Source organism: Salvia splendens, chromosome 2, assembly GCF_004379255.2.
Source record: "Salvia splendens isolate huo1 chromosome 2, SspV2, whole genome shotgun sequence".
In the NCBI taxonomy this organism is placed as follows: domain Eukaryota; kingdom Viridiplantae; phylum Streptophyta; class Magnoliopsida; order Lamiales; family Lamiaceae; genus Salvia; species Salvia splendens.
The window spans coordinates 1,477,415-1,496,600 of NC_056033.1; the positions used below are offsets into that span (position 1 = coordinate 1,477,415).

At 35.9% G+C, this 19,186-nt stretch overlaps 2 protein-coding genes across 2 annotated transcripts; both read right to left on the reverse strand.

The window, feature by feature from the left end:
- Positions 1-388: 388 nt before the first annotated feature.
- Positions 389-9,687, reverse strand: LOC121782395 (DEAD-box ATP-dependent RNA helicase 28-like). Its single transcript, XM_042180216.1, has 20 exons — positions 9,469-9,687; positions 9,034-9,346; positions 8,730-8,918; positions 8,570-8,638; positions 8,226-8,332; positions 7,037-7,118; positions 6,253-6,426; positions 4,927-5,075; positions 4,713-4,808; positions 4,396-4,498; positions 4,258-4,320; positions 4,100-4,161; positions 3,841-3,937; positions 2,557-2,675; positions 2,438-2,480; positions 1,885-1,986; positions 1,336-1,434; positions 1,182-1,256; positions 783-1,030; positions 389-670 (listed from the first exon to the last, which is right to left on the reverse strand). Exons 2-20 carry the CDS (start codon positions 9,325-9,327, stop codon positions 655-657), a joined length of 2,187 nt encoding a protein of 728 aa, XP_042036150.1. The 5' UTR covers positions 9,328-9,346; positions 9,469-9,687; the 3' UTR covers positions 389-654.
- A 1,447-nt stretch (positions 9,688-11,134) lies between these two features.
- Positions 11,135-19,177, reverse strand: LOC121782387 (DEAD-box ATP-dependent RNA helicase 28-like). The gene is made up of 19 exons (XM_042180203.1): positions 18,802-19,177; positions 18,499-18,687; positions 18,337-18,405; positions 18,015-18,121; positions 17,158-17,239; positions 16,193-16,366; positions 15,935-16,083; positions 15,721-15,816; positions 15,403-15,505; positions 15,262-15,324; positions 15,104-15,165; positions 14,843-14,939; positions 13,487-13,605; positions 13,370-13,412; positions 12,789-12,890; positions 12,191-12,289; positions 12,038-12,112; positions 11,584-11,861; positions 11,135-11,446 (listed from the first exon to the last, which is right to left on the reverse strand). Exons 1-19 carry the CDS (start codon positions 19,105-19,107, stop codon positions 11,431-11,433), a joined length of 2,229 nt encoding a protein of 742 aa, XP_042036137.1. The 5' UTR covers positions 19,108-19,177; the 3' UTR covers positions 11,135-11,430.
- Between the last annotated feature and the right edge of the window lie 9 nt (positions 19,178-19,186).

The window sequence follows — 19,186 nt, forward strand, 5'->3', positions numbered from 1 at the left end:
ACTGCTTGTCGAAAAATACGAAAACTCAAGAATACTTTTTCAAATTTTGATCGGAACATATGTAATTAGGATCTCATTACTCCTTATAAAATTGTCTTTAAAATGTGAAAATAATTTAAGTGAAATAGTTATATAAATTTAAGGTTTTGAGATATTTTTGAAAAAATAGTTATAACCAATCCGACATTTTTTGTTCATTGTATTTATACTCGAAGCTGAATGATCTTTATCCTTGATTGAAATTTAATGCCTATAGTAATAACATTCGCTGTAGTAATAGTTAGAATCGTCACATAGAAGTTAAAATCGATTATCTAAAACAATTCGCACACCCATTTTACTATCACCCAAAGATAACATTTGTAGTAGTAGGTATTTAGAGGCGCAATTTCACTAAATCAATGCAAGATTAATATTTTAACAGCCAAAATTCACGAAATACAATCGTCAATGTATAATTAGATTAAAAATTTCTAAGAATAAGAATAGATGTAACGTAGAGTACTAACGTGAGTAATGTAATCGTCACTAAATAAAGGTCAAAATTATCATTTGATATTAAAAAAAAAACACCTTCAGCAGCAGCAGCAGCAGCAGCAGCAGCAATTAGATGCAGCAAGATTCCGATATCTCGACTCCGAACGGTTATATAACCTACCTCCGCTTGTACCTGCAGAGTAGCAAGAATCCAAATCATGTTTCAAATATAAAACATAAAATCTCAAATGCAGTTGAATAACAACAGAAAGACATAAGTGGACAAGATGTCAAAATGTTAGTACCGAGTCTTGCTCTTGAAAGAGGACTTCTTCTTCAAACCGCCTTTGATGGCTCTTTTCTGCTTTTTCTCACTCATGTCATCCTGGAAAAGTTCTTGCATCTCGTCTGTTCTTGATCGTGTAGGATGCTTGGGGTTTTTAACATGTTTTTTCACAATCTTGCCAGCCTGAACAGCCTTGCTTGCAGCCTTGACTGCTTTTGCTCTTCGATATGCAACATCAACAAGTGAAATTCCATTTTTCTCTCCACCCTGGTTGGTTCATTTCAGATTTGATTATATGAGACGATTGTTGTTAAGTACTAATACCAAGAGTGTGAAGTGTAAATTAGATAATCAACTTCACAAAATTTCAATCTTATCCAAAAATTATAGTATAAACGAAGGAAAATTTAAAACTCACCTTGACATCAGCCTCGTCCTCTAACATCTCTCTAGCCGCTTCCAATTTCCTTCTTTTCTTCCTTGGCAAGTTTTTCTGCCAGAAATATTTGCATGAGATGAATATTTCCTCAGACAATAGGATCAGACTATAAACATGGTGGTATGTCACAAACCTCGTGCTCTCGCTTTCTCTTTTCCTTCATCTTCAACTCCTCTGCTTGTTCTGCACTAATTGTGCTACGTCGAGAACCTTTTCCCTTATCCGAAGCTTCCTATTAAATCATTTAACCATGCCACTTAAGTAGTTAGCTAGTTGTATAGCCAGCGCAAATTGTAAAAAAGACATTATCAACACTGTACAGACACCCATGGATTAGTAGTGCATTTCAATCGTAAGATTATTACTGACCTATCAAGTCATCTATTAGGTTGTAATGACTGCATTAAAAACGTGGAAAAGAGAGTGACCCGACAAACCAAGCAACTGGAAATTAAGTTTTTCACAGTGACAAAACTATAATACACAGCTTCACAGTTTTCTCAGTTAACGGAACCAATACTATAAGATCAATTTTGAGTCATTAAAATGTTGGAAGTGAAAGAAGGCAAGTAGATACTAGATAGTAACAGCCCATAAACCAGCTAGATTTAGTCAGACATAAACTTTGAAGACACAATGTTCATGAGACTTGGGGCATAAATCACAAATAATGGAACCATACCTTCAATGCTTTAGCAGCAAGTTTCTTTTCCCTTTCAGTAACAAACCACGTTCTTTTAGGGCGTGAATAAATTTCATCTCTGTGAGCAATCATATTTTCTGCCTACAAGTCAAAAGGAAAATGCCTTTCAATTTTGGAATAGATATGTAATTAAAACATATACTGTTTGTTTTTATGTTCAACAATATAAGCTAGCTAACATTGTATTATCATGTTTGATTGGCTCATCTGCATGTCTAAGCAATCATAAAATCTCACTATAATGCTGGAATGGAAAATAAATGCACTTCCCAATTTCATTGCTTACACCATTTTTCCTCATGCTGAAAAGTGAACAATTTGAATTTTTTTAATATTAAATATTCTATAGAATATTTCTAGAGAATAGACTGGAATTTGTGTGTTAAGAGTAACTTCACTGACAAATAACAGAATGCTTTTCCAGGCTAAGCTTTGTATCTTTGAACTTAATAGCATAGATGGATTAAGTATTTCTAGCACCAAAAGAAGCTAAAAACTTTTGTAAACCAAACAAAAGCCATAAAACAATAACCTTTGTAACCTCCATTTCAGCTTTCCTTAGTGCCATCTCCTCCCTGCAAAAATCAAGGACAGATCTTGGTGAATATCATGTTCCATTTGTAGAGTAAGGCAGCAAGATCGATTAATTACCGTTCTTCTCGAAGAATTGATGATACTTGATCTTCCATTTGCTCAATTATTTCAGACCACTTCTGTATTGACTTTTCAGCAACGGTTCTTTTCCTCATCCTTGAACCAACTCTTTTAACCTACCATAATGATTCAACATGTTACTTTTAATGTTTTCAAGGAGATAAAATCTCAACATAGTTACAACAATCCAACAACAATTTGGAATGCATATAGTAGGCGACTGAAAATTTAAGGTACAAATACAACATGATCTATTCATATATTTACTGGATACAACATGTTTGCGTCATAGCACTGAGATTATTTACTCATTAGTTTCTTTTGAAACATAAAAAACCATCAAATGGACAAGGAAGGTAAATGAGGCAACTTTATAGGCGTCTTGACACTAGGTGCCCATAATTCATCCTCAAAACTTCGGAACAGGGATGGTGAAGTTTATGCACTAATACATTCTAAGCACCCAAAAACACAGAATATGATAACACAACAGATGGAGAAACAGTTGCAGAATGTAAAGTAGAATGATCAGAAACAACTTATTCAGATAGAGAACACACATGATGTAAAAACCATGTAAACTACTCCTTACTAATGCATACACGTCAAAACAAAAAGGTCAGAGGAATAGTGGAAATAGCTTTAGGTGGCAATGAAATTATATATTTGGATAAAGTGAAATGGAGCAACGATTCTACAATAACATTTAAAGGCAACCTTATGGTAACAAACATAGATACTCCGCAATCCTAAATTGATAAAAGAAGATTATCCATTTCAGAAGGACCACAAATGGGTAATCTTCTTTCACATTTTTTCCAATTTAGGCTCGCGGAATATATAAAGTACAACTATAATAAATCCTAAGGAGTAGAATAATTTTAGTTAATAATAAACAAATTGTTATGTCTTATGTGATCACAAGGTTAAGATAACAATTTGATAAATAATGTCTAGGAGCCCTAATTACATCAATTGAAGTCCCCTCACGAAAGAACATATTCAAGTTTTTTTTTATCATTATATAATCCATATAAATAAGTTGTCTCCAGCCTGTATATATGCATGATGTTAGTAAATCATTACAGCATGAAACACTTTTAACAGCCTCAAAAAATATTTTCAAACAAAGCCCATTTAAGAAACATTCTACCAGATACATGTTTAAAAACTCTCAACACAAATCCCAATTCCGACTGAAAACAAAAAATTCGAAGGTTCTCAAACTGAACAGCCAAGAACAAGTAAAATGAGACAAAATCCCAGTTTGCATGTCCTTACTATAGAATTTAGGAGAGACCGATCCTCATCAGTAACAAAGGTAACAGCATGTCCTTCTTTACCAGCCCTGGCAGTGCGACCCACTCGATGGACGTAACTGCAGATGAGCAAAATAAGAAAACTACACTTGGAAATCAATAGTAAATTGAAAGCTATAGAACTGAGTAATGAGCCAAGAGCTACATAACTATATAACAAACCGAGAGCTACATAACTAAACAATAAATCTTCAAACCAACCACAAGAAAGCAATAGTTACCTTGTAATGTTTCGTGGACATGCAAAATTAATGACTGTACAAACACCAACGATATCAAGACCCTGCAAACAAGTAATGAATAATGAGTCTCAATGATCAAAGCCTTTTAATTTCTGGGGTATTTTTAACACAGCTATTTGGTTACAATCTATACTAACACGAGCAGCAACATCTGTTGCAATAAGAAAGTCCACTTGCTGTTTCCTGAAAAGGTCCAATGCCTACAAAATATCAGGAAACGCATCAACATATGAGTACAAATATAACAATTTTCAATGTTTCTCAGAGATACTTACGTCCATACGCTGGGCTTGGGTAAGGTCCCCGTGAAGCTCAGCTGCTTTAAAGCCAGCCAACCCAAATAGAATTTTTAATCTATGAGCTGCTTTCTTGGTACCACTGAAATCAGGATATAAAATTTCATAGGTTTCATTTTATAATGCACTAATTGCAGTTATATTCTATATTTCAACTAGCCCGCTTAAATATGAGCCAATTGATCCCTCATTGTTGAGTGGCATTTCACGGAGACACTATAGCAGATAAAAACTCAACAAGGGCAAACTAAAAACATGATTATTGCTCACAAGAAACTGGGAATTGAGATGAAAACCTGAAGACAATCACTCTAGATGTAAAGCTCTTGGAGCATATGGAAAGAAGAACTGCTTCCTGATTTCCTTCACGCATTCGCCGTATGCGAATCACCCTGAGTAGGAGAGACAATTTTGTTAGATTACTTATAAAGGGGTAAGATTTTCTAATCAGTCTGCAAAGGTCTTAATGGAAGAAACATAGATATTGAAGTAGAACTACTAATGACCCACTCTTCAGTTAATGTAGCTGGTCGCTTTGCTCTTGGATCAGCTGACAAGCGTACGGGTTTTTTCAAGGAAAGATTGGCAAGCTCATCAACTTTCTCAGTCATGGTTGCTGAGAATAACATGGTTTGTCTACTTTTAGAACATAATTTTACCTGAATGGCAGTAACAAGTAATCAAGTGGTCTATATCATAAGTTTAGAACAGAACTACAAATTCTTCTAATATTATTGAATTGGCCAGCCCTATTAAAGAAAACAAAAATGTTTAACAAAAACGAGCAGCTTAAAGAAACATGTATGAAAATAACTTTTTGTGCAGTCACACTTACAAAACCGTGCAATACAAACTAACAGAGAACATCATTAATAATGAAACAATTATTGGAGGGGGGGGGGGTGGTTGATTTGGCTGGCTTTAACCCGAAGAATGCTGTCACAGTTCCATTCATCTACCTTATTTTCATCTAATCACTAGAATAACCACCAGGTAGACAGGTGCAATTCTAAAGCAAACATAAAATGTCCAAAACGTTAGGATTATAAACAAGCAATCATTTAACTCCTTCTCTAGAGTCTAGATTGGGTCCTTAGGAGGACATCTGAGAAGTTCATAAGCCATTATACCCAAAAAATGTTTTTGAAGATTATACGACTAGATCTTATTTCAAAATAAGCAGTTGAAACATTAGGATGATTGAGTATAAGATGTTGATAACTGCAAAGTTGCATTGCAAGGATTAACATGAAAGGGGTACTGATAAATAAGATTATTTTCATTAAAAGTTGGAGACACCCTTACTTTCTTCAGAAAACCTCCTATGTTACTAGCATCTTTTTTGGGAGCAGTTAAAGGTTTAGTTCTTTGAAGGAACTTATAAGCTCTAAAACAACTTAAAGCTGCTATAAAAGAGCTTTTAAACTCCGCCCAAAACACTCTAGATAAGGAGCAGCATTAGCAGACATGTTAATGGTAAGAACTCAAGAGGGTGCTAGTACTTAGAACCATTATGTTTTAAAACATTCAAAACAATTTTATTTATTTATCAAAACAATCAGACAGGGATAAGTATCCTTTACCCATTGGGGATACACAATAACTTTATTATTAAAACTAGTGAAGGAACCAAAGACAGAAATTAAAAGCAATCCTACGACTTGTGTTTACAACTAAATCCCAGAAAGGAAGTAATTCCTGTAATAATTTCTAGCGACATATGATGAAAATAATCAAGAAACCATCCCCCAAATGCGTCACATAACCACACAGTCCTACAAAGAACAAAACTATGGTATTACTATTACAAAAAGGAAAAACGTATGGGAAGTGTACCAATTCATTAATATCAGCACTAAATCCAAGCTCAAGAAGCCGATCAGCTTCATCAAGTATCAAAACTGCGAGCTCATCCAGATGTACAGACATAGAGTTACGCAAGTGATCTATCATCCGTCCTGGAGTTGCAACAACTACATCTGGTAAAGTTCTTAGAGCAGCTTCTTGCACCTAATATCATTCACTATTTTGTTATAACAAACATAAGTAGTGAAAAAACAAATAAAGCATAACGCTAACTACAGCAAAAGAACTTTTAGTTTAAAGGAGATTACATTTAAAAGACTATAAATTTAGAATCTAGCAACCACATACGACAAACATCTAATACATACCAAGTGATGTAAACCTCAATTTAAGCACACGATGTAACATCATATACTTCACCAATTGGTAAAAGTAAACTATGGTTCTTCCAGTATATTCCATAATTGAGTAGCAAGATAAAAACTTTGTCTCACACAGGCGTTAACTATGTTAGTGTTCAACTATCTGTGAGAACCCCAACTGCAGCTTATGAAACATGGATTGTTTATGTAGAGATTAATTGCATAATACTGTACATAGGCAAGCTTTTCATTCTGAAGATGGTGGTAATGACAAACCAATGTATACAAGGGTTATAATCCACCACATATTGCAGACACTGCAATCTACAAGATTTCATACACATAAAAATGCAATAAGAATTGCACATCGCTGCTAAATCTCATGTCTCCTGGAGTAGAAAAAGGTTCAGTTCTTCATTTTGACGAGAAAACAAAGAGTGCAGCAAGCATACCTTCATCGAAACTCCACCAACAATCACACAACTTCTGATGGTCGGCACATGCTTAGCAAGTGTCTTAATCATACTATCAATCCTGAAAAATAGTCATATACCAAGTCAAAAACTACAATGAATGAAAGCTATGATAAAAAGAAGTAAAGAGAGATTCAAACGTATACTAAATATCTAAAGAATAAATGCTGGTGATAGTCCCAAAAATCATGGCAGCACCAAGGATTACAAATACATGAGTTCAGCAAGCGACACAATCGATAGGACTCAAGCAAATGATAGTTTTAGTATTTAAATTCCGAAGAGGAAAAAAAATAGTATAACCCTTAAGAAACCAACATGATAATCACACAAGCCCTTTGCCTACTTCATTTTGCTGAGACTTAAGTTCTAGACATGTCATAAGAATTATATGGCAAGTTACTCCTACTGGTCTGCTGAGACCTTACAAGAAGAAATAGTTGTCTGTTGCACTCAAGGGATTGCTTGTGGATATAGGATAAACATAACATAGTGCAGAGCATAGCTAATCATGTGATTCATGTCCCACCATCATCAAATATCCAACATGACACGTACAGCAAGAACAATTTGTGCTGGAAATTAAAGCATATGCAAATGTTGAAAATTGAAAATTTAATGAGTTCTTTAAAGTAGCAATAAAACTGATAAAACTGAGTTCTTTAAAGTAGTAATAAAAAAACTATATAATGACTTGAAAATTTTAAACAACTGGATATATATTAAAGTTCGATCAGATGATGTTTAAACTGTACAAATAACATCTTTCTACATTGTATTGAAAAATAGCAGAGGGATGATTGCTCATTAGTTAATGTATAAGTGAATGGGGGTTCACAAGGCAAAGCACTAAAATTAATATAGTGGTTTTTTATAATAACAAGTTCCACATCTAATAATCATCACAATTTTTAAGCAAGTGGGGGAAGATACAAGGAAGTTACTGCTCAGTTTACAGTCAGTAATATGAAACAGAAAATAGCATAAAGATCATATATATTGAAGAACACAGAGAGCTAATAGGTTGTAAACTTAATTTATTGTAATAATGACAAAGAGATGCATTTGTTCAACTTCAATCAATATCATTATCAGCAGCCAGCTTAAATAAGATACGAGAACCTTGACCAAGCTAACAAAAGATAACTCCGCATGAAGCAGAACTTACTGAATAGCCAACTCCCTTGTAGGTGTAAGAATTAGAGCTCTAACAGCTGGTCTACTCTTTCGCCATAACAAAAGCCTCTCCAGGGTTGGTAAAGCAAAAGCAGCTGTCTGAATATGATTAAAAAATATATAGTCATCAATTCTACAGACAACCGTCTGACCTCTTTGCATCCTACACACTTCCTTTTCAAAATATGTTCTTAAATTGATACTAAAAATTTGCAAGAGAAACTAATAATAAGATATAAGGAGTTCTGCATTCCATCTTTTCAGTAAGTGAGTGAATTTAAGGGAGAAAAAATGAAATTCAAATGGTAGCTATCGTGCAATACAAACTAGAAATACCTTCCCAGATCCAGTAATAGCACTCCCGCATATATCACGCTTAAGTAAAGCATAAGGTATACAAGCAGCCTAACACACAGAAGAAATAATCTATTAATGAATGGGCCGATTACGACATAAAACCAAGTAAACAAATTTGAAGGCATTGCCTTTTGAGTACCTGAATGGGAGTAGGCTTTACATAACCCAATTCTTTACATGCCAGTAGCAATGGCCTCGAGAGAGAAAAATCCAGAAACGAGTTAGCTTCGAAGGTTACACCATCCTCGGATGAAAAGAACGCTTTTTCAGCATTGCCACTAGTCGTCGGGGCGTCTTTGCCCTCTTCCTCTTCAGACCTATAACCGTCCTGCACCAGAAAACAATCCACAAAACTCAATCAGTTCCCAATTCCGCCACATCCACCATCACATAAGCGTCATGGTAATGTTTCCAGCTCAACATCAATTAAACGAAGGCACTACCTGGATCTCGATTTCGGAATCCGACCGCTCCTCGGAATCAGCTTCTTCTGCGGCGGCGATGGGGCGCCGCTCAAGAGCTTTACTAATTTTGTAGTCTATCGAAGTTGTGCTCCTTCGCGCGTGCTCGTCTGCGATAGATTCGGTGTAGGAGGAGAAATCCCAAGGCGACTGGGTTGTCCTGCCTTTCCGCACTACTTCTTCGTCGTCGGAAACTTCAACTTCTTCGTCGGAGTCGCCGTCGGTGCTGTGGTCGATTTCCTCATCGCTGGGGGGATCGAACACGAATTTCTCCATTGGAGGTGAGTCTGCAGCGCTGAAATTGGAAGAAGGTTTTAGGAATTACGACTCCAAAATTTGTTAGGGTAATATAAACCCACAAAAGGCCCGTAGATGACTGGGCCTTATGCTTTCCATAATTCCACAGAAAAAACTTACCTTTTTCATTCAGTGAAACGACCGCAAACACGAAAATGGCGCACCTGCTGCGGCCGCTCTTTCAGTGGCCACGGTGGCGCCATCGTCTCGCCACTTCTCATCTCCGGCACGCGCCAACACTAGTCTTCCTTTCGCCTCCACATGCCGCCAAGTTCAATCCCGCGCACGCGCTCTGAAACTGTGCGATTCCCCTCCGCTCTCCCACGCTAAGGAGAGCTGCAATGAATAATCTATAGCAGGTTCTTATATTCGTGTCACGTGTAACAGATTCTGGAGCTGTAAATAATTGGTTTTACCTGGCTTGATTTTTTATTGACACATTCTGTTAGGATATTTTGAGCTGATAAAACACTCCAACAATCGAGAGATGATCAAGGGTGTCAGTTGGAAGTTTGCAACAGAAAAGTCAGTTGCAACGGTTAGTGAAGAGCGGTTGACAGCGGTTACAACCGAGTGTAAAGAGTGGTTATCAAGATGCGATTACTTGAAACTGATCCTGAAGCATTGAGCTCGAATTACTCTTCCTATAAATACTGATGCAAGCGGCAGAGATCAGCAAGAGAGAGAACAACTTCATCAGAGAGAATACAAATTGCAATCTGTGCTATGTGCTCTCGAAACCAGGTCGTGTTTCGAGTATAATACAAATTGCAATCTGTGCTATGTGCTGTCGAAACCAGGTCGTGTTTCGAGTGAGATTGAGGGAGATAAAATGAGAGTTCATATTTCCCGTTTGTATTCGATATGAGAGTGTTTTTCTTCATTGTATCTATAGTTGATCATCAATGAATTCCTTCTCATTCTATCAGTTGAATCGTTTTCATCTCAATTTATGAGTTACAAACTCTTGTATGATCTTGCTCCAATCGTGATCTTACACGTTCATCATCTAATGCTACTATAAAATTGTTGTTATTCCTTGTTAATTTCATTCCTATACTTATAACTACAAATAAATGAAATAAAATAAAATAAAATATGAATAATTAGTCCAACAAAAAAAATTGATCCGTTCAAAAATATTTTTGCCAAATCTTTTAGATCATATTATTATGTTGAGTGTGTATGTTGTTGTGTGCGTGTATGTGTGTGTTGATCAGAGTGTATGTTGTTGGTGTGTGTTGATCAGAGTGTATGTTGTTGGTGTGTGTTAAAAAATCGTACTAGGAAGAAAAATTAATGAAATGGTTATTTCTTGACTAAATGGAAAAATAGTCGAATAGATATTTCCATGAAGAATGGTAATTCCAGAAGAAATAGCTATTTCTAAAATACTATAGATATACTATCAAGCAAATAAATTCAAGTTAGAATACTATTCAATTCTCTCATTTCATTCCATCATACCAAAAAGTTCAAAATTTGTTACACTAGAATAGTCATACATTGTCCACGTCAATCTCACAAGATTAATGTTTTGGATAAAACAAAATAACTTGTACGTAGAATTTAAAATTTGTCTTGATAATAAAATATTACTCTATGATTTTTGTTTGTTTCACAAAATTTGTCTAATTTCACTTCTTTCTATTAATTTTTTCAACTCAATTTCCATTACATTTCCCGTGTCCGGTCAAAGTGTGACAAAATAGCAATAATAGTTGTGTACAAGTAACAGTCATAGAATAAGGACACAATTGATTATAGAAAATAATTCGAGCACCCATTTTACCGTCAACCAAAGATAAACATTGTAAACATTAGAGGAACGGTTTCACTAAACCATTGCGAGCTTAATACTTCAAAAGCCCAGAATACAATCGTCAAAATATCATTATACTAAAAATTACAACTAAAAATACAGATAAAATACTAAGAATAAGGCAGTAAACTTGAGTATTGTAATCGTCCCTAAATAATGGTCAGAATTTTCATTTGGTATAAAAAGAATACCTTCAGCAGCAACACCAATTAGATGGAGCAAGATTCCGATATCTTAAAGACTCTGAACACTTATATAACCTACCTTCGCTTGTACCTGCAAAGTAGCAAGAATCCGAATCATGTTTCAGGTCTACACAAAATGCTGAATTCGTGGAACATGAACAAGAGAACAGATCTCAAATGCAATTGAATAACAGAAAGACATAAGTAGACAAGAGGTCAAAAAGTTACCGTGACTTGCTCTTGAAAGAGGACTTCTTCTTCAAACCACCGTTGAGGGCTCTTTTCTGTTTTTTCTCACTCATGTCATCCTGGAAAAGTTCTTGCATCTCGTCTGTTCTTGATTGTGTAGGATGCTTGGGGTTTTTAACATGTTTTTTCACAATCTTGCCGGCCTGAACAGCCTTGCTTGCAGCCTTGACTGCTTTTGCTCTTCGATATGCAACATCAACAAGTGAAATTCCATTTTTCTCTTTATCCTTTTTCTCTTTATTCTTTTTCTCTCCACCCTGATTCATTTCAGAGATTGATTATATGAGACGACTGTTGTAAGTATGGATTTTACTGATACCAAGGATAACCAAACTCATAGAAAAATTATGAGTAACAAAATAAAGGCTGTGAAGTGCAATTTAGATAATCCACTTCACAATATTTCAATCTAATCCATAAATTTAAAACTCACCTTGACATCATCCTCGTCCTCCAACATTTCTCTAGCCGCTTCCAATTTCCTTCTCTTCTTCCTTGGCAAGTTTTTCTGCCAGAAATATTTGCATGAGATGAATTGATTTTCTCAGACAATGGGATCAGACTATAAACATGGTATTTCACAAACCTCGTGCTCGCGCTTTCTCTTTTCCTTCATCTTCAACTCCTCTGCTTGTTCTGCACTAATTGTGCTACGTCCAGAACCTTTTACCTTATCTGAAGCTTCCTATTAAATCATTTAACGATGCCACTTAAGTAGTTAGCTAGTTGTATAGCCAGCACAAATTGTAAAAAAGACATTAACAACATTGTACAGGACCCATGGATTGTAGTGCATTTTAATTATAAGATCATTAATGACCTACCAAGTCATCAATTAGGTTGAAATGACTGCATTAAAAACGTGGAAAAGATCCAAGACAAATAACAGAAAGGAAAGTAGATGTAGAAATAAAAGAAAAAAAGGAACCAGACAAAGCATGCGACCGGCCATTAAGTTTTTCAAAGTGACACAACAAAGAAAGAGCTTCACAGTTTTCTCAGTTAAAGGAACCAATCTTATAAGTCCCAGTTTGAGTCATTAAAATGTTACAGTGAAAGTAGGCAAGTGGATACTAGATAATAAGTAACATCCTAGAAACCAGCTAGATTTAGTCAGACATAAACTTTAAAGCTCACAATGTTCACGAGACTTGGGGCATAAATCACAAATAACGGAAACATACCTTAGATGCTTTAGCAGCAAGTTTCTTTTCCTTTTCAGTAACAAACCACGTTCGTTTAGGGCGTGCATATATTTCATCTCTGTGAGCGATCATATTTTCTGCCTACAAGTAAAGAGGAATATGCCTTTCAATTTTGAAATAGATGTTACAACTGACTTACAGAGGTATTTAAAACATATACTGTTTGTTGTTATGTTCAATACTGTTCAAGAATGTAAGCAGGCTAACATTATAATATCATGTTTGACTGGCTCATCTGCAAGTCGAAGCAATCATAAAATCTCACTATAATGCTGGAATGGAAAATATCTGCACTGTCCAATTTCATTGCTTTGTCCAGTTTTTTCTCAAGCTGAAAAAATGAACAATTTGAATTCTTTTTTAATTTTAATATTCTCTAGAATATTTCTCTCACAGAACAGGGTGAAATTTGTGTTGAGTATTTTCACTGACAAATAATAAAATGCATTTCCAGGCTAAGCTTGCATCTTTGAACTTGATAGCGGAGATGGATTAAGTATTTCTAGAACCAAAGAAACTAAGAACCATTGGAAACCAAACAAAAGCCATAAAACAATAACCTTTGTAACCTCCATTTCAGCTTTCCTTAGTGCCATCTCCTCCCTGCAAAAACAAGGACAGATCTTGGTGAATACCATGTTCATTTGTAGGGTAAGCCAACAAGATTGTTCAATTACTTTTCTTCTCGAAGTATTGATGCTACTTGATCTTCCATTTGTTCAATTATTTCAGACCACTTCTGTATTGACTGTTCAGCAACGGTTCTGTTCCTCACCCTTGAACCAACTCTTTTAACCTATCATAATGATTCGAGATGTTACTTTTAATGTTTTCAAGGAGATAGAATCTCAACATAGTTAAAACAAAAAAAACAATCACATGGACAAGGAAGGTAAATGAGGCATCTTTATAGCCTGTGAACACTTGGTGCCCACAATTCATCCTCAAAACTTCAAAAGAGGGGATGACGAAGTATATGCACTAATACATTCTAAGCATCCAAAAACACAGAATGTGATAGCACAACAGACGGAAAAACAGTTTCAGAATGTAAAGTAGAATGATCAGAAATAACTTATTCAGATAGAGAACACATATGATGTAAAAAGCATGTAAACTACTTACTAATGCATACCCATCAAATAGAGGAATAAGGGAAAATAGCTTTTGGTGGCAATGAAATTATATATTTGGATAAAGGGAAATTGGGCAACGATTCTACAATAACATTTAAAGGTAAACTTTATGATAACAAACTAAGATACCCGCGATCCTAAACTAATAAAATGTAAATGAAGATTACCCATTTCAGATGCACCATAAATGCATGGTCTTCTTTCACATTATTTTCAATTTAGGCTCCCAGTATACATAAAAATCAACTATTATATATCCTAAAGTAGTAGAATACTTTTAGTTAATACTCCCTCCGTCCCCAAAGAATATGCACTTTGGGGTCAGCACGGGTTTTAATGTAAAACTGGTAAAGTAAGAGAGATGTAGAGAGAAAAAGTAAATAAAGTATTGTTAGGGTCCCGCCTCATTAAAGAGAAAAGACTTTCCAAAATTAGAAAGTGCATATACCTATGGGACAGACTAAAAAGGAAAGAGTGCATATTTTTGAGGGACAGGGGGAGTAATAAACAAATTGTTATGCCTAGTATGTAACAGCGAGGGTTAAGATCATTTGATAAATAATGTCTTGGAGCCCTCAGCCATAATTACATCAATTAAAGTTCCATCACGAAAGAAAATGAGGTTCAAGTTTTATTTATCATTATATGATCCACACAAATAAGTTAGATCCAGCCTGTATACTTGCAGTGTTAGTAAATCAATACAGCATGAAGGACTTTTACCAGTCCCAAAAAATATTTGCAAACAAAGCCCATTTAAGAAAATCCTACCAGATACATATGTAAAAATTGAAACACACATCCCAATTCAGACTGGAAACAAAATTTCAAAGGTTCTCAAACTGAACATACAATAATAAGTAAAATGAGACGAAATCCCAGTTTGTATGTCCTTACTATAGCATTTAGGAGAGACCGATCCTCATCAGTAACAAAGGTAACAGCATATCCTTCTTTACCAGCCCTGGCAGTGCGACCCACTCGATGGACATAACTGCAGATGAGCAAAATAAGAAACATATACTTGGAAAATCAATTGTAAACTGAAAGCTACAGAACTCAGTAATGAGCCCAGAGCTAAATAACTAATTAACAAAACGAGAGCTACATAACTAAATACATAAATCTCCAAACCAACCCCAAGAAAGCAATAATTACCTTGTAATGTCTCGTGGACATGCAAAATTTATGACTGTACGAACACCAATAATATCAAGACCCTGCAAACAAGTATTGAATAATAAGTCTCAATGATCAAAGCCTTTTAATTTCTGGAGTAGTTTTAACACAGCTATTAGGTTACAATATATACTTACACGAGCAGCAACATCTGTTGCAATTAGAAAATCCACTTGTTGTTTTCTGAAAAGTTCCAGTGCCTACAAATAATTATTGGTATACGCGTCAACATATGAGTACAAACACAACCCAGTACAATGTTTCACAGAGATACTTACGTCCATACGCTGAGCTTGGGTAAGGTCCCCATGAAGCTCAGCTGCTTTAAAGCCAGCCAGCCCAAATAGAATTTTTAATCTATGAGCTGCCTTCTTGGTACCACTGAAATCAGGATATAAAATTTCATAAGTTTCAAGTTATAATGCACTCATTGCAATTATACTCTATATTCCAACTAGCCTGGTTAAATATGTGCCAATTGATCCCTCATTGTTGAGTAGCATATCATCACAGACACTATAGCAGATAAAAACTCAACAAGGGCGACCAGAAAACATGATTATTGCCCACACGAAATTGGGATATGAGATCAAAACCTGAAGACAATCACTCTAGATGTAAAGCTCTTTGAGCATATAGAAAGAAGAACTGCTTCCTGATTTCCTTCACGCATTCGGCGTATGCGAATCACCCTGCATAGGAGATACAGTTTTGTTAGATTACTTATACAAGGGTAAGATTACTTAATCAGCCTCCAAAGATCTTAATGGAAGAACCATAAATATTGAAGTAGAGCTACTAATGACCCACTCTTCAGTTAATGCAGCCGGTCGCTTTGCTGTTGGATCAGCTGACAAGCGTACGGGTTTATTCAAGGAAAGATTGGCAAGCTCATCAACTTTCTCAGTCATGGTTGCTGAGAATAACATGGTTTGTCTCCTTTTCGAACATAATTTAACCTGAATGGCAGCAACAAGTAATCAACTAGTCTATAACATAAGTTCAGAATAGAACTGCAAATATTATGGTATTACTATTACAAAAATGAAAAAAGTATGGGAAATGTACCAATTCATTAATTTCAGCACTAAATCCAAGCTCAAGAAGCCGATCAGCTTCATCAAGTATCAAAACTGCGAGCTCATCCAGATGTACGGACATAGAGTTATGCAAGTGATCTATCATCCGTCCTGGAGTTGCAACAACTATATCTGGCAAAGTTCTTAAAGCTGCTTCTTGCACCTATTAGTTAAAACAAACATAAGTCGTGAAAAAACAAATAAAGCACAACATTAACTGCAGCAAAAGAACTTTCAGTTTAAAGGAAATTACATTTAAATTACAATTAAATTTAGAATCTAGCAACCACATACAACAAACATTTCATATATATCAAGTGATAACCATATCACCCTCAATTTCAGCACACCATGCATCATCATATACTTCCCTAGTTCAAGTTTGAGATAGGGAACAAACTCCAAAGATAGGTTCCCTTCCTGAGACACCACTTGCTACAGATAATTCACAAGATTTGTAATGAATTTCTTCTGTTCTTACATCAAAGACTTACTATAACTTTATCTAATTCTTCTTTCATGGGCAAGGATAAGGAATACAGGCAGGATGGATCTTTATGAGTAAAAAATTAAAAATAGAGTATGGTTCTTTCAGTAATTTCCTCAATTCTCAGTATCAAGACAAATATTTTGTCTCATACATAATTGTTAACTGTGTTAGTGTTCAACTATCTGTCAGAACCCCCAACAACAGATTATGAAACAATAATTATTTATGTAGAGGTTAATTGCATAATACACAGGCTAGCTTTTCGTTCTGAAGATGTGTTAATGCCAAACCACAGTTACAAGGGTTATAGTCCACTAAATATTGCAGACACCGCAATCTACAAGAGTCATACACATAAAAATGCAATAAGAATTGCACATCGCTGTTAAATCTCAGGTCTCCTGGGGGACAAACAGGTTTAGTTCTTCATCTTGACAAGAAAACAAGGGGTGCAGCACGCATACCTTCGTTGAAACACCACCAACAATCACGCAACTTCTGATGCTCGGTACATGCTTAGCAAGTGTCTTAATCATACTATCAATCCTGAAAAATAAGTCAAATACTTAGTCAAGAACTACAATGAATGAAACCTAGCATAAAAAGAAGCAAAGAGAGAACCCAACGTATATTAAATATCTAAATAACAGTAGTAAATGCTAGTGATTGTCCCAAAAATCAAGGCAGCACCAAGGATTACAAATACATGAGTTCAGCAAGCAACACAGTCAATTGAATTAAGCAAATGATAGTTTTGAGTATTTAAATTCCAACCAAAGAGAAAAAAACAGTATAACCCTTAAAAATCAATATGATAATCACACAAGCCCTTTGCCTACTTCATTTTGCTGAGACTCAAGTTCTAGACATGTCATAAGAATTATATGGCAAGTTACTCCTACTGGTCTGCTGAGACCATACAAGAAGAAATAGTTGTCAATGTTGCACTCAAGGGATTGCTTGTGGATATTGGATAAAACATAACATAGTGCAGATCATAGATAATCATGTCCACCATAATCATATTTCCAGCAGGACATGTACAGTAAGATACAATCTGTGCTGGAAATTAAAACATATGCAATTGTTGAAAATTATAAACAACTGGATATACATTAAAGTTTGATCAGATGCTGTTTAAACTGCACAAAATAACATCTTCTACGTCGTATTAAAAAATAGCAGAGAGATGATAGCTCATTAATAAGCGTATAAGTGAATGGGGGTTTACAAATTCACGCAAAGCACTAAAATTAACTCTGCATGAAGCAGAACCTTGACCAAGATAACAAATGATAACTCCACATGAAGCAGAACTTACTGAACAGCCAACTCCCTTGTAGGGGTAAGAATTAGAACTCTAACAGCTGGTCTATTCTTTGGCCGGAACAAAAGCCTCTCCAGGGTTGGTAAAGCAAAAGCAGCAGTCTGAATATGATTAAAATAAAGGATTATATTCATCAATTATACAGAAAACAGTCTGAATATGTTCTTCTGTGAAATTGATACAAAACTAAAGAACGAGAAGCTAATAATAAGAGATAAGGAGTTCAGAATTCTGTCTTTTCAGTAAGGGAGTGAATTTAAGGGAGACACAAATCAAATTTAAACTGTAGCTATCGTGCAATACAAAATAAAAATACCTTCCCGGATCCAGTAATAGCACTCCCGCATATATCACGTCCACTTAAGGCCAAAGGTATACACGCGGCCTACCACACAGAGAAGAAATAATCCTTAATGAATTGGCTGATTATGACATAAAAATCAAGTAACCAAAATTGAAGGCATTGTATTTTGAATACCTGAATGGGAGTAGGCTTTACATAACCCAATTCTTCACACGCCAGAAGCAATGGCCTCGAGAGATGAAGTTCCATAAATGAGTTAGCCTTGAAGGTTACACCATCAGCGGACGAAAAGAATGCTTTTTCAGCATTTCCACTTGTCGTTGGGGCATCTTCGCCCTCCTCCTCTTCAGACCTATAACCGTCCTGCACCAGAAAACCAGCCACAAAACTCAATCAGTTCCCAATTGAGCCACATCCTCCAACACAGCGTGTCACGGTTGCATTTCCAGCTCAACATCAATCAAACGAAAGCACTACCTGGATCTCGATTTCGGAATCCGACCGCTCCTCGGAATCAGCTTCTTCTGCGGCGGCGATGGGGCGCCGCTCGAGAGCTTTACTAATTTTGTAGTCTATCGAAGTTGTGCTCCTTCGCGCGTGCTCGTCGGCAATCGATTCAGTGTAGGAGGAGAAATCCCAAGGCGACTGAGTTTTCTTGCTTTTCCGTACTACTTCTTCATCGTCGGAAACTTCAACTTCTTCTTCAGCTTCTTCTTCGGACTCACCGTCGGTGCTGTGGTCAATTTCTTCGTCGCTGGGGGGCTCGAACACGAATTTCCCCATTGGAGGTGAGTGTGCAGCGCTGGAATTGGAAGAAGGGTTTTAGGGATTGCGACTCTAAAATTTGAGAGGTTTAAACCCA